At 36.0% G+C, this 24,420-nt stretch overlaps 1 protein-coding gene across 1 annotated transcript; it reads left to right on the top strand.

Moving 5' to 3' along the window:
* Positions 1-2,127: 2,127 nt before the first annotated feature.
* On the top strand, positions 2,128-23,787 carry SP1173 (major facilitator superfamily domain-containing protein SP1173). Its single transcript, XM_076116833.1, has 14 exons — positions 2,128-2,334; positions 14,388-14,508; positions 15,271-15,409; positions 15,872-16,019; positions 16,319-16,423; positions 16,532-16,666; positions 17,253-17,457; positions 17,763-17,955; positions 18,234-18,485; positions 18,923-19,087; positions 19,345-19,511; positions 19,687-19,854; positions 21,654-21,845; positions 22,575-23,787. Exons 2-14 carry the CDS (start codon positions 14,445-14,447, stop codon positions 22,664-22,666), a joined length of 2,025 nt encoding a protein of 674 aa, XP_075972948.1. The 5' UTR covers positions 2,128-2,334; positions 14,388-14,444; the 3' UTR covers positions 22,667-23,787.
* The last annotated feature ends 633 nt before the right edge of the window (positions 23,788-24,420 follow it).

Below are 24,420 nucleotides of genomic sequence, written 5' to 3'. Positions count from 1 at the left end.
AATTTGCTGAGTACCTTCTCTTTTTAGGTACCTACGTAACGTAATAAGTACCGTAAAACGGGGTGAATAGAAACAATTTTCAACTTTGTCCTAAAAATTTGTTGCGAATAACTTGTTATTTTTATTGTCGGGTTATTCTATATCATGTCCGGCGCCATGAAGAAAGAGCTAAAACCATATTTGTCGAAAAATATGCATAATTTTACGATATTTCCTTAAAAAAATGGTCAAGTTCTATTTACCCAGCGATAGGGGTAAATCGAAACGACCAAAGGGGTGAATGGAAAAACTGTTAGGGCTGCCAAAGACGACTTATCCAACATGCTGAAAAGGGAGGTTGTGTGTTTAAAAATTGAAATAACCGTTGATAATTACACAAGCTGACCCGCGCAACTTCGCTTGCGTCACATAAGAGAGAATGAGTCAAAATTGTCCCCGTTTTTGTAACATTTTTCACCCGTACTCTGCTCCTATTGGTAGTAGCGTGATGATATATAGCCTATAACCTTCCTCGATAAATGGACTATCTAACACTGAAAGAATTTTTCAAATCGGACCAGTAGTTCCTGAGATTAGCGCGTTCAAACAAACAAACAAACTCTTCAGCTTTGTAATATTAGTATAGATTATAATATTAGTATAGATTAGTATAGATTCGTATAGATTAACTCAAAAAATAAAACAAGATAACCTAACTAACTTTCATACTATATGCAGTAGTTTGCCGTTATAACTTTGATATAATGATAATTGTGAATTTCAGAACATTAATAACTATTAATTTTTCATTGTTTATGTTAATTTTGTTTACAGTTTTTGACAACCCTATTTATTAATCTCTATTGACCCCTCACTCGTTTCTATTCACCCCTTACGCGTTTCTATTGAACCCTGCTATGTTTCCATTTACCCCATACTGTAGTTCTATTCACCCCGTTTATACAAAAAAATTACTATTCCTGTGATTTAAACATATTTTTTAGGTTTAAAAACGTTTTTTCAATTAACAATATTGTATCTTTATAGATAAATATACACCTAAAGAGATAAACACTTCAAACAACTCATTAGAAAAGAAATCCCACTTTAAATCCAAAGTTTTGGAGGTCGATATTAAGGCATTCGAGGACGGTTGTCTTTGAAGCATTTTTTTGGGTATAAATATCATTTTAAACATTTAAACAATTATGACACCGCAGAGAAGTAATATCGACGTGTAATCATTTCAAATTTGAACTAAATTCTTCAACGAGGAGTACTCAAATATTGGCCTTGAAAACTTTCCTGATTTTTTTTCTATTCACCCCGCGAATTCTATTCACCCCGTTTTACGGTACTTATCTTCGACAGGATTTGTTTTATCACCTCTATCGGAAAACTGTGGCACTAATTTTGTTACCGTAGTAATATTCATTCCCTATCTATCTTTATTTTGATGACAGCGATGGTTGGACAAATGCTTTGAGTTGTAGGCACGGTTGTAGAATTGCGTGCTAGTGGGATGAATAGCATAAAGATAAACTTGTTGCGCGGCTGTTGTGGACCTCAAACTATTGTATGACGCATTCACAAACAGCATAGTTCCAACCGCTTTAGACGAATTGGGTAAGGTCTGAACTGAACCCGCATCTTTCTAATGATATTATAGGCAAAGAGTATTTTTTTGTTTTTGTATGTAACCGCCATCGCGCCACCACGACAATATACCTATGTAGTTAGGCGCGTTCCTAACATCAAACGATTTTCTCTTGACTGAAATTTCTTTAATAATTGGGTCGATCACCACTTTTAATTAATACCGACCACTGTACTCACAGAAAAATGGTTTTACTTGATATAAATAAACATTAAGACATTCTCACTATTAGTTTCGCAATCACAACACATCATCAAATGTTGATACGAACTCTGGCATGCGAGGTGGCCGAGTGTTAACTACAAGAGTTAATCCGTGTATTTAGTAACTTAATTTGACATTGTTGTAATAGGTATATTGCAATCAAACCCGAAAACCATATCAAAATGAATACGATGGTAAGCCTTCACCCGGCGGCGATGGAATCCGATAGAGCGTGTCGTGTAGTGTAATGTGGCATTATTTCCAACTCTCGTTCGTTTCTTATTGGAGTCATTTGTTGTTTAGTGTGCGTTTGACCCGCCGACTAGTCGCACTACTCGTTGTGTTCATGCTCTACGTGATAGCGTTGCTTGACGAATTACATTTTCTTTTGAATGTTATCATTTGTTTGTGAATGTGTGTGTTGATGTTGTGTTAGAAAAAGTGCTAAAAAGTGACAAGGAGTTGTCCCAAAAGTAATTTACACATAAGTTAAGGTAAATAAATACTTTTGTGCCTTTTTTACATTTCAGTTTTTACTTTTGCGAATACCTAGGTATACGACAGCACATGTTCCTCATGTATCTTAGTAAGACTGGTAGGTACTAGGTAGTGGTAGGTACGTTTACTTAAAATAATTATAACTTTTTCATTGAAATTTCGCATTAGAATTGCAGAAGAAACAGTTATCATGTTTCACATAGGTACTTTTGGCTACTTTGCACTTCGTTGTTTTCAAAGTTATTTATTTTCGTACATGTAGGCACTGTTAAATAAATACTTACTTTTATGTAGTTGTAGTTATTACATAATAATTATTAGCAAACATTTAGCCATGAAATTATATCAACTTGAATATAACGACTAACGAGCAATAAATATATCTATCAATCAGATTGTTTCGCTCAAAAAACGGCTCTATAATCCAATTAATGATACTTGCCTATTCTTATAATCGACTTACATGCCGCAAAAAATAATAGGACTTAAGTACCTAAGTCTATGTGTAAATGTCACCTAGTAGGTATATGGGTACCAACCTACTTACATTAATATGGTACATACCTAGGTACTGTGTGCACTTATGACTTGATAGTACTCGAATGCACTAATGTATTAAGTTTTACTCATGTAGGTAGGTAGGTATATTTCCTAATTCTATTATTGCAAAAAACCGGCTCAGCGAAATCGGTATCTGACGCCCATCATATAATTATAGTTTATATCTACATCTTAGCTTTCCGTCATCGACGAATATAAAGTTGAGTTGTTGAACTTGATAATAAATTAATCATGTGTCAATGCTTCCGCAGATACCAGGAGGAACATTAAAATAATAATATATTTCTTAGTAATTGCTAGAGTTTTGTTGAACAACTCGTGAAATTGACAACAAGAGCTAAGGAAAATGATATTAGTTGCGCTGTCAGAATCTTTGTAATGCAGAATTAGCAACTTTTATAACAGTTCCCATTGAATTCTAAAAAATATTACATAATAGGTACGAGATACAAATTTGCAAAGTTTCAGAGAATAATCACCTAAAAACGGAAAATCTCACTGATTCCAGAAACAATTTAATGCCCAGTTAATTGTATAGTTAGTGCAGCTTGAGATCTATTGTTGTCTTTAGTCGCATTCTTAATTTTACAGCACTTTAATTTTTAACGAGAGTACATAGGTAAAAGATAGATAGAAAGTAGAAACTTAGACAGCAGTCTAAGAATGAACATTTATTTAGGGAAACTTTTGCCGTAGATTATAATCTGATAAAAAATTACGATATTTATAATTCAAATATTAAATGGTGATCATGCAGACACACGTGCTTTCTCTTCGTAAACTGCAACAAGTTTTATAATCGTTTTGAACAGGTTAGTTCGTATGTAGTCAAAAAGTGATTTCTCTCTAAGTAAGTAATCAAAGATATTTTAATAAGTACATTTTGATTTCTAGATGTTTATATTTTAATTTAAAGTAGAGTAGTGTTTATACTAAGCGTATTAAAAGGACTTTGTACTACAGAGAGAGATAGAAGAGATCTAAATAATTCTAATCACAGCGCATGTTAACAAAACTCACAAATAATTAATTTAATTAAACTTGAAACAATATTACTTACGATTTTGTATAATAGGTATATCATACCTATATTTCTTAGGTCTTGCATACCTAAAATTTCTTTGAATATAGGTATCTAACCATCGGGGGGTTACAGTGATCCATTTTCTCATAAGTGAAAATTTCACAAACTCTTACACTTCTCTCTTAACTCTCACAGTTATTTCAAGTTCAAATAAAACCACAAAATACCTACCAAGTACCTACCTACCTACCTACCTACCTACTCGTAGTTGATTTAATACTAACGTAGCTGGAAGTCATTCGAAATAATACAATATTATAATATTATTATCCAGTGCATGAAATATACAGTCGGGTGGTGCTTTTAAGGGTAGGGCACCACCTCTGACCACTTTGCTTGGGAGTGGCGACCTACATAGCAGATTTTGTGTTCACTTTGACGTTGACAGTTTAATTAATAAAAACTCGGCGGAAGGCCGCACCTTGCCCTTTCATATTAAAAAAGTATATTTTAAGCGGAACCTAAAGCTTGCATAGTTGAGCCAGTTTTTCAGTTGTAGTTAGCTTAGCTGGTATGTGTGCAAACTAACTTGTCTTACCTGGTGGTGGACGTTCGGCTCTGATCTATCCAGCTTAATTTTGGCTCTTACTGAATGTTGACATCTAACTGCATTTCTCTCCTAAAGCTTTCGATATAAGATTTCGTATAAGTCTTTAAAGATTAATACAGCCTATGAAAAAAGGTTACATTGAGCTTGAACTAAAAGTAACAACAACATATCCAAGTACATATGAAAACGACACGTTACATAACATAGGCTCAAAAGCCTCAGACAGTTAGTCTGAATTGTTAAGTCTCGTAAGCGTACCTACCCACGCAATTTGACATAACATAATGGAGGTACCTATACCTCCCACCAGTCCCACCAAAGTTTTATCCTACATATGATGTCCATCTTTTTAAACGTAGTAACTATTTTTAGACAAACCCAACGACTAATCTAACACAAGGAAACAATATGGTCTGAATTGGTTCCGTTGCTAAGGCTTTTTTTCGAAAATCCTATTTTTATCTTTGTCTAGCAATGGGATACACATTTTATACAAGCAATAAGTTATTGCTTATACTCATATGGGGGTTTGTGGATTCAGATGAATGTAAATTATTATTAAAATTATATCAATGTGATATCACTGGATACATAGTCTTTAACTGACTCGTTAATACTGATGAGCAGTAAAGCAACAACCAGGTAACCATAGATAATGAAAAAATATGAATATTATTAAAAAACATTAAAGCTTCGTGACATAGTTAGTTTACCATGGCCCGAGTCCATTACTTTTATGAAGTTGGCAAAGGATGATGTCAGTGATGACGTCATATTCGTACCACGAACTAACCGGTTTCGCGGCTGCTGCCGACGTTGCCGACCTCCAATTATGCTAATGCCGATGCCGTTCCAGTCCACTCCTCAACCGTACACAAATCGTAAACAGCTACATAACATTTCTAAATTGGATCTTTCTAGCCTGTGAGGTCACCTACCTACAGCTCTTTTTGCATAGACGTCGCACTGATCACAATCTTAGAAGATCATCTACCTATGTAAATAATATTATACTACGCTCTACTGCATTTAACATTTATTATTTTCGACGTTTTCTTTGCTCCATCTGTTACCATTCACAGGGCTTCAATATTTACGAGTCGATTATAAAAAATAACACATTTTGTGTAGTAATGGCATCACGCACGACTTCCGTTCCGCATGCTGCTAATAAAAACTTTGGCGGTACCACCGCACAGCGATGCCCAATAGTATACCACTAGTGGGTTCGGTCTCGTACATCGACAAATACACATTAATAAAACTATACCGTTTCTTGTCCGGTTGTATTGTCGAAGTGACACCGTTTTGAAAAAACATAGGTACATTTGTTACCAATAAAACTCATGTCATGCGGTGTTACATAAAATTGGGCAAGTAACATAACATTTTGTCCGGCGCATGTGGGCAGATTCTGACGATACGTTGACACAACTCAGATCTAAATATTGCTTTAATAAAAATATTAAACTCTATAATTAAAACAAAGGTTGTTACTTTTGTAATTACACAGAGGAAATGTTATCTACGACATGTACCTTTAAAGGAACACATATAAATAGATCTTAATACCTATCAATATCAGGCAGTCGTTGACTGCACTGTGAAGCTCTGTCTAGATTGTGACCATGAGTCGAACGTAGTTTAATGTCAACTCTTCGGTCAACACTACATGTCGAGTTTCATAAATCTTATATACAACGTGTCCCAAAACTCAACGTCAAAACGAAAACCTGAGCTAGGCCGAGTGGTCTGGGCTCTCAAAAAATATTTTAAAAAAATCTATCTCATGTAGTTTAAAAATGACAACTATTTTTGTAAATTGCCACCCTCTGATGAGTTTACGTCTACTGTGGCTACAAATGACTTCTTTTCGGGTTCTTTTTTTGTGTGGAGTATTCCTAAGTAACGCTACTACAAATTTCAATTCATTATTTGCACACAACTTCATTAGAATTTCTGAAAATATCCCTTTTATGGCGAACTATGCCTTGAAAATATTTCATCACTCGACTTTGACAGTCTGCCCTGAAAAATAATTGTACAACGCTTTTTCGGCATGTACCCTTAAAAGTTGGCGCATTTAATGGACTTTCAAAAATGGTATAACACTTACTAAACTATTTCATAGACGACGAGAAAATAATAAAAATCTTAAGATAGTCGGTATTTAACTTATTATTAGTTCGTCATAAAACTTTCTCAAAAGTATTCCAATGTCATCTAGGCATCTGTAAGGTGTTATTAAGGAGAAGTAATGTATAATAATAAATAAATAAATAAATGTAACCCATTACTGTCCCACTGCAGGGCAAGGGTCTCCTCCCGTAATGAGGGAGGGGTTAGGCCTTGAGTCCACCACGCTGGCCAAGTGCGGGTTGGGGACTTTGCATGCCCTCAATAAATGTATTAAACAAATTTTAGGCATGCAAGGTTTCCTCACGATGTTTTCCTTCACCGTTGGAGCATGTGATAATTATTTCTAATACACACATAACTTCGAAAAGTCATTGGTGTGTTGCCTCGGATTCGAACCTGCGACCACTGGCGTGGGAGGTGTCAACTTATACCACTCGGCTATCAAATAATAATATATAAATAATATTAAAGTAATAAATAATTGATGATTAAAAAAAAAGGTTCATTTACATAAACAATCCCAAAAATAATAATAGTCACTGACACCAAGACAGAAGCGCCACTATCCGTCCCACTCTTAATTTCTTCGTCGCCTTATGCGACTGCCGCACAAGAGGTCTCGCGATCGAATCCTGGGTCGAGTCAAAAAGTCATTTCAGAGACTTTCTGTTAAAAAAATTCTCAGAGATTGCCCGGAGATAGGAAGTTGAGGTTATGGACCTCCGTGCCTCGGAGAGTACGTATAGCCGTCGATCCTGCGTCTGACCTCTCTCTGGTCGTGTTGGTTTAGTCGTCTCACCAGACTATGAGAGTGTACCTGTGTATTGTGCACACACTGGGCCACTATAAACAAAATCCTGCACAGTTGGCTGGTTTCAATAAAACTGGCCGCTGCATCCGAAATCGACCAAGACGACATCATCACAGAACGCTTAGATGACATTGGAATACTTTTGAGAAAGTTTTATGACGAACTAATAATAAGTTAAATACCGACTATCTTAAGATTTTTATTATTTTCTCGTCGTCTATGAAATAGTTTAGTAAGTGTTATACCATTTTTGAAAGTCCATTAAATGCGCCAACTTTTAAGGGTACATGCCGAAAAAGCGTTGTACAATTATTTTTCAGGACAGACTGTCAAAGTCGAGTGATGAAATATTTTCAAGGCACAGTTCGCCATAAAAGGGATATTTTTATAAATTCCAATGAAGTTGTGTGCAAATAATGAATTGAAATTTGTAGTAGCGTTACTTAGGAATACTCCACACAAAAAAAGAACTAGAAAAGAAGTCATTTGTAGCCACAGTAGACGTAAACTCATCAGAGGGTGGCAATTTACAAAAATAGTTGTCATTTTTAAACTACATGAGATAGATTTTTTTAAAATATTTTTTGAGAGCCCAGACCACTCGGCGGAGCTCAGGTTTTCGTTTTGACGTTGAGTTTTGGGACACGTTGTATAGTCACATAAATCATTGTTGTTTTGTTATTGGAAAATTTACCTTCATTAAACACGTACAAATATAAAAATGATCACAGAAATACTATCTGAAGTGAGTAATGCTTACATGATGCATTCTACTGTGATTCTACCGTCTAAGATGAGTAATTGCCGAGGTAATTCTGATGCAGTTAAAGTAGTAAGATGACATTTAAATAATCTTATTCATATTTATTTATTACACAGCCTCAGGGCATTGGGTTGGACCACCCAACGTTTGGTGCCGATGTTCTTGTCAGATTATATCATATTATACAGACAGTAGCCATATGCCTCAAACATAACTTCCAGTTTTGTGTTGAAATTCAGATTTCTGTGATTTTGTTATTTTTGCCCAACACATCGTTTTTTTTTATTTCAATTGCGCTATCTTTAAGCAACACGTAGGTAACGTTAAGTATTGAAATACTATTGGTATTTATAGAGTTTGCTTTCTTATAAAACGTTTTTATAGGCTTTACTAAGAAGTAGAAAGTTGTTGTCGGTAAGTAATAAGTGTAGGTAAAACAATACGACGTATGGCCCAGATGTTCGCGGCGTGACGGCGAGCTCTTATCGGTGCAAAGACGCACCCACCTACACTCTCCCCTGTGTATAGTGTGTATTATAATACATTATGTATAGTAGCGTCGCGCTGAGACCGGACATCACAGTTCAATGAACTGCCAATTCAACATCTTTTTATTCATACATTTTAATTGCAAATGTCTTCCGTTAAACTCTATATTTTTGCCGAGTTATGATTTTTGTTTTTATGAAGATGAAGGCTTCAACGAAAGTTAGAAGAAAGATAGGGCATTAAATGCATAAATTTTAATAGTCGTGACGAAAACTAATTTGATTACAACGACAATAACACTAGTCATACAAGATGGTTACCTCTATCATAGATAGTATTTATCAATAGAGTCTCTTTATAAGAGATGACACATATAGCCCTGTTCAAAAGTAACAGTTAAAGGTTATCTACCAGTCATAATCAAGTCGTATTCAGTGCGTATCTTTATAAAATATCCGCATGTACAGTTGGTAGAAAAAATATTATTATTAAAAATAAATACCTTGCAATTATATGCGATCATCGTTCATTTCGATCATTAAAATAGCTAGGTACGTTAAAAATTGTAATTAAAAGTTAAGACAGGTTAGTAGATCTATTACTAAACCATTGCATCAGAAAATATAGTAGTATATCTATAGTAAATAAGCTTTTTCTGTAGAACCTATAGACTGGAATTCATTTACTCATTGAAAGTAGAGTTCCCTATTACCTACAAATATGTCTATCCTAGTGAAATTGTCTTTATTTTACTTATACTAATTGTATTATGTCTGGATCAAAAATGCAACAAACAGTAGAGCCTGTAAATCAAAATTCGTCCTAGTCCTAGCTTTATGCGCACGTGGATTGAAATCTAATAGCTCTACCGTGGGTGGACTGTTTGTAATGCAGTAAGCAGGCGATTAAAATGCACACCTCGGATAATTTGAGCACTATTTAACCAAATGTAAAACAATATAAATAGTTGCACTGTTTATTAATGATGTTTAAAACAAATAGCCGGAAAAGCGAAAGCATTGGTTTCATTTTCATTCGTCGCCCTTTGACTGTTGAGTAGACATTAGATATGGCAGATACCGCAACGGTCGCATGTTTGTGCGTATAGTCATAGTTATATTTAAAATGCCCGTTTACATCATGCTTTATTAAATTATAGCGTGAGGATATTTTGTGAAGCGACGAATCGCGCGGGCGTCGTATTCGGACACAAGTCGCAACAAACCTCCGCCGATAATAGCGGTGACGCCATCGTCGCACTCCCGGCGGCACATCTACACGACAACATGGCAGGCGACTCAGGCGAGCCATGGCCCTAAGCCTGTTGCTGTAAACGGTCTGCTCCTTTAAACCTGTCCTTATTCAGCCGGTCAAGGCACGTTCAAGGTGCTGTGCTTGATATTGTATTGTTAGTAGTACGTGGAACCACTTTATAAATGTTACGATTGCTTCCCATGCATCCAAATTTACGTCAAGAAGTAGAACTCATTCCTCAGCGATTGCGCTATCGTTTCAAATTCTTATATACGATTAAGTATTTGTTGCTGTTTTTTGTGGCTGCAGTAGGTAAAAAGTGATAATGGATACCTATCTATTAGACTTAAAACTTTAGCATGTGTGGCATGACCTTTTGCAAACCGACTTTGGATACGTTTTCTCTACATAACAAGGCCTGTGAACAGTCACACAACGTATTAAATATCTCTGTTTCTTACTATAATAATTATCCATCTACGCGGTTTTGATTGCGTTTAAAACGCAATAAACTAATAAAATTTTATAGAGTTCTTAACTTGGGTATTTTTTCTAAAATGTACGTTAATAGTTTTCCACCCCAGTTATATTTCCCTTCAGACAATATTAATATCATTGCGTGAATCCATGATTGAGTCATGCAACTCATGCAATCAGCAGTTTTTATAACGTCATACCTATTTGGAAAATATGAATGCTTATAGGTAGGTTGAGTGTAGGTTATCAATTATTTCCATAGATAAAGAGAAGCTAAGCACGTAATCATATTTCAAGCTAGAGTATTTTTCTATCAGGGAAGATTCATTCCTCTTTACACGCATTCATAGCTTTCACAATTGATTAAATTAGATGTCTACTTACGAATTCATGTATAGTTACAATCTATAGTACTTACCTACACAAGTCGTTATAGTAGTTGTACTAGTGTATTGCTGTACTGTAAGTATCTATACGTTGTAAACCCATAACGAAGTTCAAACATGGTGTCCCAGTTTTGCTTACTTTATCGATTTTTCTGCCTGCCGTATACTTTTATACTTATGCCTATGTAGATGTGTTTCCTATTTTAACTGACTAGGTACGTATAGTCATGCGACATTGTCCAGACTTCGTTGAATTAAATTGGTCCAACTGTCACATCTCCACTCAATCAATTAGTGAGCGACTAAGCATCTACTTACATCACGTATTGGATGAGTGGACGCAGGGGAATCATACATTGAATGGCTTCTTTAACTTTCTTGAGTTTTGATTGTAGACTGTATAGATTCGTAGAGTCGCTGTATTTTTGCATGGCGACAGTAACTTTATTGTGTTTATTATATTATAATCTGCCAGATAGCCCAGATAACTATCACAATATTTTGTATTACGTCATAATGGCAGGTGAAGCTTTTAGCTAGGTAGTAGTCAGTAGAGTTTACGCAGTTTAAAATAGCTACACCCCACGATTTGCTTTATGATTGTTAAACATTATGATGTTTATTACTGTTTACTTTCTTGTGAAACGAAAACAATGATTAATGGACTATTAATTCATTTTAACTGCTTTTACTGTTCCATTTTCTCGTTTAAGAATGTTCGAACTACTTAATTACTTACCTGGTCTATCTACTGTAGAGTTAACAATTAGCGGCTGCGTCAGTAGTAAGGAAAGGTGTTTTTTTTTTTTAGAATTCTATCAAACATTACTTGGATACAATAAAAATGATTAAAATCACAACATTACAAACAGCAGCTGCGTCGCCGGCCGTTTGTTACGGTGACTGACTGCGCACCAACTTTTTACTTGTCGCTACTTCGTATATCCACTAACTGACTAACCGTTTTATTGTGTGACTTTAATCAGCAATCCGACTGCAAAATGAACATAATTTTGTGTATTAGCTAACTATCTATTGTCACTTGTGTAGCATATACACGCGTCGTCTATTATTTTGTTTCATTTTCGCAATAAGTCTCGGGGTCGGGAAATATCGGCCAACGACCGTCGCCGTGCCCCCAAGGTGTTTGAATCTACCAAATAACCAGCTGACACGCGAACAAAATGTGATATGATCATATTCCGTTGGCGTGAGCTTTATTGTTCTCATATACGCCTGTTTATGTATAACATAATGTAAACTGTAGCTATAAATTATCCACAGACCAGTCTTTTCTAGTCTACCACGATTTACCATGACATTATTATTGAATCCCGGTTATTTGTTCACCGATAAGGAGCTTTCCTAGAAGGCTCTATTCCAGTGATTAAAATGCGAACTAGGTATAATGCTTAACATTTTGTAAAAAAAAGTCAAGCACCAATTACAAATTCAAATGAAATCCAATCGCCACCGAAAATTCCGATTTATTGGCTGTGTGCCACAAGCAAAACAGCTGTCGTGTGAAAGTATGGGACCCGTCGTGTTTATGTTTACACGATCGTAACCCAGTTACCCACTACGATATAACTGAATAAAACGATGGTAGTCTTTATTATAAAGGCGGCAGCGAAGGGGAAATATCAATGAACCCTTTCACGATATGCTAACTGACCCTCTTATGCCTTTCGACCGATATGACCGAAACCATCCGTTTAATTAATAATTTGCATCTAATAGTTCTTCAACTAAATATTGTAAGAAGTTCTTAAGGACTAGTTTTATAGTTTTCTTTATTTAGTTTTTTTTTAAATATCACGTATCTAACTAATGAAACGTAGGTAGATGTTCAGGCATGCGTCAAATTTATTGAAGATTTGTTGCCCAACGCATTCTTCTCTGTTTTCATTTACGATTCTAAAATACACTTTTACATAAACCTTCTGCTTCATTTATCAATTGTTTATCCCACTAAATTACAACAGCGCGCTCGCTCCGAATAAAAATCGGCGTAAATACGCGTTAATGCTTCATAATTAAAATGAAAGATTGGTTTCTATTGCACACACATGGTTTATACAATAAAAAATAATTCTTAATGTGTTTTTTTGCACCTTTGAAATGTGACTAGTTAATACCTTTTTCGACCAAATACTGGAGAGATATACAAACCATTCAATTATATAAAGTGCAAACTATAGATAGAGGATAAATACGGTTTATGAAGTAGGTATCAAACGTATTTAAAAGAAACATGTCTGCGCTCATGGTGGAGGTTTTATTCTCCTTAAACTGGAAATAGAGATTGCGAAAGTGCGCAGCATAAGAACAGCTTCTTGGAACTTGAGTGTATGGATACTGACATTGGGCAGTGATCCTGAGCGAATCACATTTGCGATTGCTGGGTTACGAGTCAACAATCAATGACTAATAACGCGATATTTTTTTGCTTATAATGATGTAACTTTATTCAATGTAAATACGATATCAATCCAAGGAAACGACAATTTATTGTAACAGTTACTGCTGTTAGTAGAGAAGCTAGTTCTTTGCGTTCTCAGGTAATACTTACGTGTTTACTAGGACCGGATGCTCTCCTGATATAAAAGTTTCAAAATTAACGATGATAACGAGAACAGTTTCGCAGATTATAAATAGATGATAGATAGATCTACCAGATAAAGTGACGACAAATTTATGAAAGAGAGACATAAATTCATCGGATAAGCATTTGATAGTCTTCCACTGGTGGTAAAACTGGGACTCAGACTTACCAAAACCGTTAGCGCGTCTTAGGTATATTTGTGCATCGAATACTTACTTACTTATGACTAAACAAAGTTGAAAGTTTCATTATAGGTACCTATAAACAGTCATTCAAAACTGAATGTAGGCATACGATAGCACGATGAAAAATAAAGCATGACTAATTAACGTTAGCCGTTTATTGTTGTCAGTATTGTGTAATTTATATAGTTTATTCATAATTATGCATCGGTATTTTATGCTCTGACTTTGAATGAACTAGCCTCGGGATCTCTTTGAAGCTAGTTGGTCCGTTACGACCAGGATGAGATCATAGCAGTAGTCATCTCATGGCATCTATTTTAATTCTATAACAGTTGGCATTGGTGCGACACAGAGAGACGTTTAATGTAGGCGTCTAAATAAGCGGCCATGGCCCCGATTCACAAAACACGTTGCACCGATTGTTTGATTTTTATTATTTATTTTGGCTGTTAATTCTCCTATTTGTACCTATGTAGGTATGACTGAATTACTGTCTTCTCTACCGTCGTTATCGTATGTGGAGTTAACCATGTAGTATTTTATTTACACAGCTTACCTACATACAGTTAATAGAGCTATCTCATCTGTGGACTATCTAGTTTACAAAATTAAATATAACTTGGTTATTTTTTCCTATAAAATGGATACTGCCTGCTGCCGTATTTTTTTGCAGTGAACACATTCCTATTAATCCTGAAAATGTATTTTTTTACTGTGCATAATATTTATTTTATCTTTGTTTCAGATATTTCAAGATGTCTAAGTAACTCATCCGCATCAAGTCACAACAAAAACAACAAAAATGAAGCAACTCATTAATAAGAATCTCATCACGCTCAAATGCGTACTCTTCTGTTTTCTCTCCGGTAAGATCTCGGTTAATGTAATTATTTATTTGTAATGGCATCGGTTACGACTACATTATTGTCTTAATCGTTTTAAAAAAGATAAACAAATAATTTGCTCACGGGAAATTGAAAATGAGTAACTATATACTGGGTACTTTTTTAGTCTTGGTCATTATACTCAAAACACTCAGCTCACAAGACAAGTTTTATTACAGTGTATCAATAAGATCTGTAGAGTCTAAATCACTTCTCAGTAGTAATAAATAAACCTCGCTGTGTATTCCCTTTCTGAGATAATGACAAGTAAGAACGACTGAGCACGTTGACGCGCTAATAAAAAGTGGTCCATGTCATTCCGGACAGCTGGTTACATTACATATACAGCAATCATTCAAGCTAAGTTGTGTTGCAACCTACCATCTAGGGATCGCTGGCCAATGCCTATCGAATGGTTTAGGGACCGTTCACCTCGGTCTTGCCACTGCTCTACGGCCAACGTGTTAGCGTGACCCATATGTTCTTGGTTAAACCACAAGTTCTCTCGCATTTAGATGTTTGCGCACACGCAATTCTGTACTTAAAAAGTATTTAGCGCTAAATAAGAATCCCATCATTGTTCTCTTTAAAATTACTATTATTAATTGAATATTTACTTGTCAAGCCTCTACTATACATCATAGCTGTACCTTATAGTTTTAATGATTGATAAAATGCCTAAAAATAAACCTGTTCAGATGAGATTTTTTGAAACTGCAATTAATATACTTAATCCTTGTCTAGGTGTGGGTTGCATATTCCCGTTCCTACCACTGCACATGTTGTCAGTGGGCTTGGACAAAGGAGAAGCTCGACTCATATCAGCTGTAGCACCATGTATAGCGCTGCTCGGGCCGGCTGTTTTGGGGCCTCTCATTGATAAGTAAGTATTATGCTAATGTTATTGTGTACCTCGACGTTTAAGTTGATGGATCAAGGCTTTGTGTGTGACAAAATGATATTTATTACTTAGTACAGCGTAAAGGTTGATGACTTGTTGCTGCGGTACGGTAAAGTTATAATTTCGAATAGATCTCTCAAGAACTCACGGATAGACATTCGAGTAAAAGAATAATTGGCTAAGTTAAATTCCATCGTAGCAATTATGGAGGATAACTGTTATACTCATCTTCACTTTTCATCGATCTTAATAGCCTTGAATCTCGGCGGTTTCTCGTACTATGGCTGTTGAAATAAAAAACGTCAAACGATTTAATAACTTGGTAAAAGTTTCCTGACCTATTTACTTGGCATCGGACATAATAATCTAGAATTAAAGATTGAATAATCTGGTTTATGAGACATTTTTTTAAGTGATGTGTGTTTGATGAAACTTAATTTCTAGGATGTCAGTGGGGCGAGGTTCCACTGGAGGGAACAGCGGTCCGAGCGGATCCGGGCGCTTGCTCCGCATAATCACAGCTATCTGCCTCATACTCAGCGCTGTGTTCTACACATTGCTGTTAGCCGTACCATATACGGAGAGGCATGAGGTTGGTAACATTCTAAGATTATAGATGTCGTTCTATAAAATTTTGTAATGCTATGTAGTAGAGAACATAGCATTACTGTTCCTAGATAGATAAGTAAAATTATTATTATGTAAAAAGACGTACAAGTAAAACACAGTAAAGGCTTACTTTTTGTACTTAACACTCGGTACCTAACTTGGTTTAAATAAAACTTTTGTTAGGTAACATACGTTTTCCTTAAGATAACTTTATGTTTTGGTTTTGTCATGATTAGTCATATACATATATTACGCAATTAACTTTTATTTTCTATATGACAGGCTCGGCGACCTCAAGTGCTATTCATGTGCGACGAAGATAGCGCTTACGTCATGCAAGAGGTTTGTAAAGAGGACATGCGATGCAACCGGTGGTCGGGTGAGAAGGTCAGTGCATAATTATTAACTCATAGTTCATGATTTGGCAAAAACCTATATGTATGATACCTAGAAAATAAAAAATTGGCAGCTAAAGTTTGATTGTTACGCTCGTAGACGGGAGTACTGGCGGTGACAGCATGCGAGTACGGTTGTGCTGATGAGAACATGACATGGGTAAAGCAGCCGTTCACCACCACCTCCACCACCACCACCCTCAGCCCGATGTACTTAAACGTCGCCAATGCAACGGTAATTGTACTATGCTATCGCTACTCAGAAAATATCTGTCCGTCTATCTTTTTGTATCAAGAAAAAGTACCACATTAAGTTTCTCGGTTGTTTATAATTTTGTCACGTATTGTTATACAAGGATTTCTATAAATAATATTGAGTATGTGACGGCCACACTTATAGCAATTTCATTACTGCAGCGGCCTTGTGGACTGACTTATTAAAAGGCATTTATAAACCTATAGTAGAGCAGCCACATACAAGTGCATAGCATACAAATGCATTCATGAGACTAGTGCTAATGATTATCGTGTATTAAATTTCGACCATATGAATTATAATGACCTATACGGTTTTTTTTTATTGAGCCGATAGTAGGTATAGAGTATATAGGTACTACGCGCGTGTTCGGACCTAATAAAGTATTGAGGATGGACGAGAATAACTATACCTAGGAACACAAATCATGCTGGGACAGGAGAGGTAGAGCTCTTTTTAACTCAATACGATGTAGAGAAGTCTGACAGTAGTGCATCATTTTACCGGCTTCAGGTTTCTGTGACTCAAATTAAAGTTTTAATAACGGCTTTGATCATTCGCATAGACCCCCGAAACGCCTACGGCCACAGAAGAAGAAGAGGTCCACCATGCAATGAAGATTGAGGCGAACCCTCCACATTTTTGCTACAATGGCCAGTGCTTGGTGTACATGCAGCATCAGGCCAGGCTGCGCGTGCCGTTGTCCCTCATAGCGCCTGAACTGCCTGAAGACAATAGCACTGACTCCGACTGGTGCACCTATCGCACAGGTAATGTTTTCAACGTGAAGTTAATAGCATTAAGCGTAAATTTAAAGGAATTTTGACGATACCGTTGGAAAAATTAGTATTCAATGGGTAAATAGGTAGATAAATACCAACATACGTAGCTTTTGAATACATTATAATATTAACACACGTGAATAAGATTTTCCTTATCATTTAAATTCATATTTATTATTTACCTATTTTATCGTGTATACAGATTTATTTACCTACCTACATTAGCCGGTGTTGGTGGGGGAAAATACAATCCTTCTTGGAACGCACATTACACCTATATTTTGATTTTTTAGCTGGTCCATCAAGATGCTCGGTACCAGCCGAGCGACTGGCAGAAATAATGCCAGAATATGATGAGTGCAGACCGGCAGTGCGCTGCGAAGTCCTCGACCCTTACGACGAACCTGACGGCGTGTTGGCCGACGCCGAATGCCGACTCGTGATCGGAGATCCGAGCTACACCTTTTGGACTTACTTGATTATCAGGTAGGAGAGCACCTTAGTAGGACTTTCTGATGAAATTTAGCAACACCTCAAAATAAGTAGTTAGTTATAAATTCGCGACAAGTCGTAAGAGTTCAGGTAGTCTCTTCTTTAATTTTATGCCTTCTGGCTATAAACAGACATGCAAAGTTATTTGGCGCGCAGCGTACTAAATATATCCTAGTCGCCACATTATTTTATTTAAGTAAAAACAAATCCTCAACAAGAAGAAGGAGAAGACTTTCAGTTATAATTAACACTTTTATTCGTTTTTTTTACAGAATTCTTGCAGATATCTGGCCCATCGCAGGATTGGCCCTGCTTGGTGCTGCCTGTGTGATAGCAACCAGAGAGACTTCTCTTGGTCGTGGTGATGTCGGCAGGCAACTAGCTTTCGGCACGATTGGACTGGCGATCTTCCCGCCCCTTGCTGGACTAGCCGCCGAACAGATGCCCGAGACTCCTTACCTTGTACCGTTCATTTTACATGCTGTATTTATGCTGATTGGCGCTCTCATCTTAATATTTGATAGGTGCGTACACAACGTCTAACTTACCTACTGCTATTACTGTTTTCATCTTTCACTATATCCTGCGTACCTTTTTAATACAACCATATTGTTATACCTACCTAGCGAATTTATGAATTAAGAGTATAAAGATATTAGTGCCGACATATACCTACCTACAGCATGAATCATCAATTCCCACAACGTGTAGGAAGCGATTTGCATTATTGCATGTTTTGAATGAATCACATTTGTAACATGTTTATGCATTACATCACAGTTAAATACCTACTTAATTAGTAGGCATATTAACGCAACATCCTATTAAACATCTTTATCTATTAGGTACTTTTTTTCTCAGTCTACGTGATCATTTTTGGACGAATAGAACCAGATGTTAATAAGAAAATAGGTAACCTACTGAATACCTAAATATAACTCAATATTAACTATGTTTACAGTCACATGCCTCTATCAACTCCTGAGTGGTGGTGGCACACTGCGACAGGAGTGCTAGCGATGCCCATGAACACGGTGCGGAGGTATGGAGCCGAGACTGCAGCGGTATTCGTTGTCGTGGTTCTTCTGGGCACGTTGTGGAGCGGCATTGACGCTTATTTACCATGGTAAGGATTAAGGATACAATGTTTAACGGTGTCCCGATACTTGCTGAGTGAACGATGTTTCTGTAGGATTAATGACTCAACACCGATTCAATCATCATTTTTATTTTGCACTAATAAGCTGACTTGTGCGGCATTATTCACGTTTATCTAAATATAGACTTTTGGTTTTCATTGGACTTCCGCAAATAGGTTATCAAGTTTTAGTTAGCGCGTTTTTTTTTTATTAATTTTTAGCTAGTATCTGTTCTCAATTCCAGGACTGTTTTGGAACTGAATGGGACGGTATCTGAAATGGGTCTGACGCTGACAGCCGGTGCGCTGCCCGCTGTACCGGCGCTGTGGTGGGCGGAGGCTCTGGTAGACTACATTGGGCACTCCAACGTTTTCATCATGGCTTTCACATTCTACGGAGTCCGATACACCGGTATGATACCTAAAGATATTGTGTAGATAATTTTGTCGTTAATAATTGCTTGTGAATACATTAACTTGAATAACTTTAACTTGTAGGGTATGATGCTCCGAGAAACCATGCTTAATTTTATCCAAATCAGTTCAGCCATTTTTAGTAGTTAAACACCAAATTGTTTTCTTTTTAGGTCTGGCGTACACCACCGACTACACATGGGTGGTTGTGTGTGAGATCCTCGAAGTGTTCACTCTCAGCTTAGTCTGGGTGACAGCAGTGCTCTATTTCCGGCATTTAGTACCTAGGAAATACACAGCAACCGGTCAAGCTCTCCCGGTTATCGCTCATTTCTGTATTGGTAAGTAAAAACTGCAACTAGGTACATAATATTTTTTTTATATAAAACCGAGATGTCCTAAAGTTAGTCTCGACGTGTCAATGTTATTGGATTTTCTGCAGAGTGCTGTAAATATTTATAAAATTCACATATACAGGGTGTCCCAAAACTCAACGATAATCCGAGACAGGATAAAAGGCCAAGTCATACCGGTTCTAGGAAAAATAAAAAAAAAATTCCATATCACTTAGTTCAGCAATAAAAGACACTTTTCAAAAAAGTTGAAATTCCACACCCTTGGTCGCATTTTCAAGTCCTGTGATCACCAGTCTCACAATTTCGCTGTGTTTTTTTGAATTTCGTGATCTTCATTAAATATGCTATTAATCGTAAAACAAATTAATGCACAAAACATTGTTAATTTAATAAAAAAAGTTAAGTTTTAGTGAGTCATGGTTCACAAAAATATCGTTAGTTAACTTTGACGCTTCATATTGAAAAAAAAATGTACAACACTACCCTTGGCAAGTTATTTCAAAAGTTGGCGCATTTAATCAAGATTTCAAAATGGTGCAACATTTGCCACTTTTCTTGCCATTAAAAATGTTATTTTTATTTGAACGACGAGTATCCTCGAAAATGGATCGGACGCAGTGGTACAATTTTATGGCCTACTCGTTCCCCCGATCTAAATCCAGTAGATATTTTTTACTGGGAATGCATAAAAGAAAAAGTCTATTCGAAATCAATACAAAATCTATCAGAACTTCGCCAGAAAATTGACACAGCGTCAGAGGAAATAAATGCAAGGAATTTTGCTTGACTGGTGCAAAGGTCTTTTGTAAGGCGTTGCAGAGCCTGTATTCGTGCCAGAGGAAAACAATTCGGAATTACTTTAGCTTAAGGAGAATAATTAAATAAGAACGATGGTTTATTCATTGCTTTTGTTTAAATTATTATTACCTATTATGTTAATTACATTAAATATTGGTTATGAACTGACTCAATTACCTCTTTACTAAAAATAATTGCTTTCCTCTGGCACGAATACAGACTCTGCAACGGCGTACAAAAGATCTTTTTACCAGTCAAGCAAAATTCCTTGCATTTATTTCTTCTGACGCTGTGTCAATTTTCTGGCGAAGTTCTGATAGATTTTGTATTGTTTTGAATAGACTTTTTATTTTATGCATTCCCAGTAAAAAATATCTACTGGATTTAGATCGGGGGAACGAGTAGGCCATAAAATTGTACCACTGCGTCCGATCCATTTTCGAGGATACTCGTCGTTCAAATAAAAATAACATTTTTAATGGCAAGAAAAGTGGCAAATGTTGCACCATTTTGAAATCTTGATTAAATGCGCCAACTTTTGAAATAACTTGCCAAGGGTAGTGTTGTACATTTTTTTTTCAATATGAAGCGTCAAAGTTAACTAACGATATTTTTGTGAACCATGACTCACTAAAACTTAACTTTTTTTATTAAATTAACAATGTTTTGTGCATTAATTTGTTTTACGATTAATAAATAGCATATTTAATGAAGATCACGAAATTCAAAAAAACACAGCGAAATTGTGACACTGGTGATCACAGGACTTGAAAATGCGACCAAGGGTGTGGAATTTCAACTTTTTTGAAAAGTGTCTATTATTGCTGAACTAAGTGCTATGGAATTTTTTTTTTATTTTTCCTAGAACCGGTATGACTTGGCCTTTTATCCTGTCTCGGATTATCGTTGAGTTTTGGGACACCCTGTATACCTAATTACTTATTAAGTTAATCAAGGTGTTTACATCGTACTTACGTATTTATCAGGTCGATGCATAGGAGCAATCATCAGCGGGTTTGTATCACTGGAGCAACCGTTGGAATCGGTTCGTAGCGTGTACCGCGCACTAGGCGTGGTTGCTCTCTTGACAGCGGCCGTATATTTGGCGCTCTACCATCTATTGCTGGCGCCGCGTTGTGCCGCACCTGCTGTGTCTCCGCCACACCATTTACTCCAAGGTATGCTATAATAGACCCTAGCCTGTAGATTTAGGCAATAATTAACCTAATGAATATATTATTAACTAGCCGACCCGCGCAACTTCGCTTGCGTCATATAAGAGAGAATGGGTCAAAATTTTCCCCGTTTTTGTAACATTTCTTACTGCTGCTCTGCTCCTATTGGTCGTAGCGTGATGATATATAGCCTATAACCTTCCTCGATAAATGGGCTATCTAACACTGAAAAAAGTTTTCGAATCGGACCCGTAGTTCCTGAGATTAGCGCGTTCAAACAAACAAACAAACAAACAGACAAACAAACTCTTCAGCTTTATAATATTAGTATAGATTTGTTGAGAACAGTTACACGACTTACCGTTGGGTGGTAAAACCAAAAAGGTGGTGCGTTAGCCTGTATTGCTTTTAAGGCTGAATGTTTGAGCATAATGTTACTTTAGGTTTGCTTGTTCTATGTGGTCTAATGCTTGTAATTTTTATTTCTTATAAGCTTGCTCTATTGACGGACAGCTTGATGCCAAAGGTAAATTATTACGAAAATAATGCATAATAAAATATATTTCTACGACTATAGGTAACAGAAGTCACGCAAAATATAGTAAAATATTACGCACTTTGATTTAATATACTTAATTTATATTTAGATAAAATTAACTAATTTGAAGTTTGATGCTGCTATCAGTAGGTACCTAGGTACCCAAAATCTAAATAAAAATTCCTATATTACAGGTCTTAATGCAAATGGTTCATCTAATGGCAACTACTCTCCCATGCGGGTCTACCACGAAGAACGCTCCAGGAAAGGACACTTCCGCTATTAATAATAATATTTTTTTATAATTTTATGATTACCTACTTTGAAAAGATACCTGTTTAAAATATACAGAGATTTGTTAATCATCTAGAATGTACATCTCCAGTTCTGCGTTATATCGATCGGGCAGAAACCGATAACGCCCTATCTCTAAACGGTGATAGAGATTGCCAATCCAGAAGATACTATAACAGTTTCATTTCTTTGTCATAAGAAATTGGTTTGTATTTTTTTACAAATTGTAATTGTAGTCCGGGTGCTATGGACCCATTGGATGCATGTAACTGATTTAATTTTGTAAGTTCTACGTTTATCTGAGACTTTGAGCATAACATTCACAATAACAAGTCACAATTATGTCGTAGTCGTTTACTCGGTCACGAATTTACAACTCGATTTTTTTATTGTAGGTAGTGATAGGTATAGGTAGGTACGCGTTATGTTATAAACAATGCAATTTGTTTCAGGTTTTCATCTAAGTGTTTTTATAATTATTACTTTAAACCTAGCATAGTCATTTTTAAATAATAATAAAGATAAGTAACACGTTGCGTGGATGTATGATAAAGTGTGAATGATGTCAGCTCTGTAAGAGCTTTTAACGCCTGCTGTAGTAAGAAAATACATGTTTGTGACGGTGCTTATAAGACGACCAACTACGAGGTACGTTTTTCTGACAAAGTACTCGTTATTATCTTCAATTTGTAATTACCTTATCAAATACAAAATGAAAAACCCAATTGTATTCCATACTTTGCTACACGCCTGTAAGCAAATAAAATAAACAACTTTTATCATATTGAATCTTTAAACCTGACTTGAATGGTATCCGTTTAGTTATGGATTAGTAAAGATATTACGTTCTTCAGGTTGTGCCTGCTACACAGAGTAGGTCATGAACACTGTTTTAAAACTATAATACGTGCAATTGTGATATTATAAGTGCTTTGACTAGTTATATGTTTCTGATTTTGATGTCGTAATTTATTTTGAATAAAAAATCGTATCATGCAGTCTACTATTTATATTTGAACGCAAGTCTCTATAAAATTGTATATATATATATACTTATGTATACCTATAATATTTAGAATGATTATTTTTAATAAAATGATCACTGCCTTTAACCATGTATTTTGATTTATAACCCTGCTGATCTTGGTCAAGACAACACGCGCATCAGGTACATCTACATACTGGCCATTAAATATTTTCATAAACAGTGACGAGTGGTGACATCAAATGATAGCGACGCAAATTAAATCTGTGAAATATTCCTATTCGTGTTATCTCGGTAACACTGCATTACTATATACCTAGGTACTTAAAAATTGTAGATAGGTACACCCTAAGTACGATAAGTATAAAAGAAATAATTTCTAGAAAAAAAATGCATGAAAACTAAATACTCTATTAAGGTTTTTATTTCTTAATTTCAATCAATTAGGCGTTACAATAGGCCCAGAGTAAAACCCACTTTATCTATCACACAACAGCAAACCCAATAAAATTTGTCACACGCGAAATTGGCACCCACACAAGCGTCAACTCGCTGCCGTAGACACTTATTTTTATTGAGTTTTTGATAGTAAACGGAAAATCTTCTGACTGTCTTTGCATCGTATTCACGCTAGGTTTTAGTCGTTTTGTTCTAGCACCTACCTAAGTGTAGGTATTGTTATAAAAGCCTTTTCCCTTTACGCAAATACACGTGTCAGCCCGTGTACGTTCAGAATTTGTAGAAACAAAGTTAAGTATACT

This window comes from Anticarsia gemmatalis, chromosome 7, assembly GCF_050436995.1.
Source record: "Anticarsia gemmatalis isolate Benzon Research Colony breed Stoneville strain chromosome 7, ilAntGemm2 primary, whole genome shotgun sequence".
In the NCBI taxonomy this organism is placed as follows: Eukaryota; Metazoa; Arthropoda; class Insecta; order Lepidoptera; family Erebidae; genus Anticarsia; species Anticarsia gemmatalis.
Note: the sequence above shows the minus strand (reverse complement) of the source record. Positions and strands in the feature narration are given on the sequence as shown.

Excerpts from the sequence above, each read along its gene's own strand:
- SP1173 (XM_076116833.1), top strand. The coding sequence starts at position 14,445 with ATGAAGCAACTCATTAATAAGAATCTCATCACGCTCAAATGCGTACTC. Across the intron at positions 18,486-18,922 it reads CTCATCTTAATATTTGATAG|TCACATGCCTCTATCAACTC; the intron begins GTGCGTACACAA and ends CTATGTTTACAG. Across the intron at positions 19,512-19,686 it reads CTACGGAGTCCGATACACCG|GTCTGGCGTACACCACCGAC; the intron begins GTATGATACCTA and ends TTTTCTTTTTAG.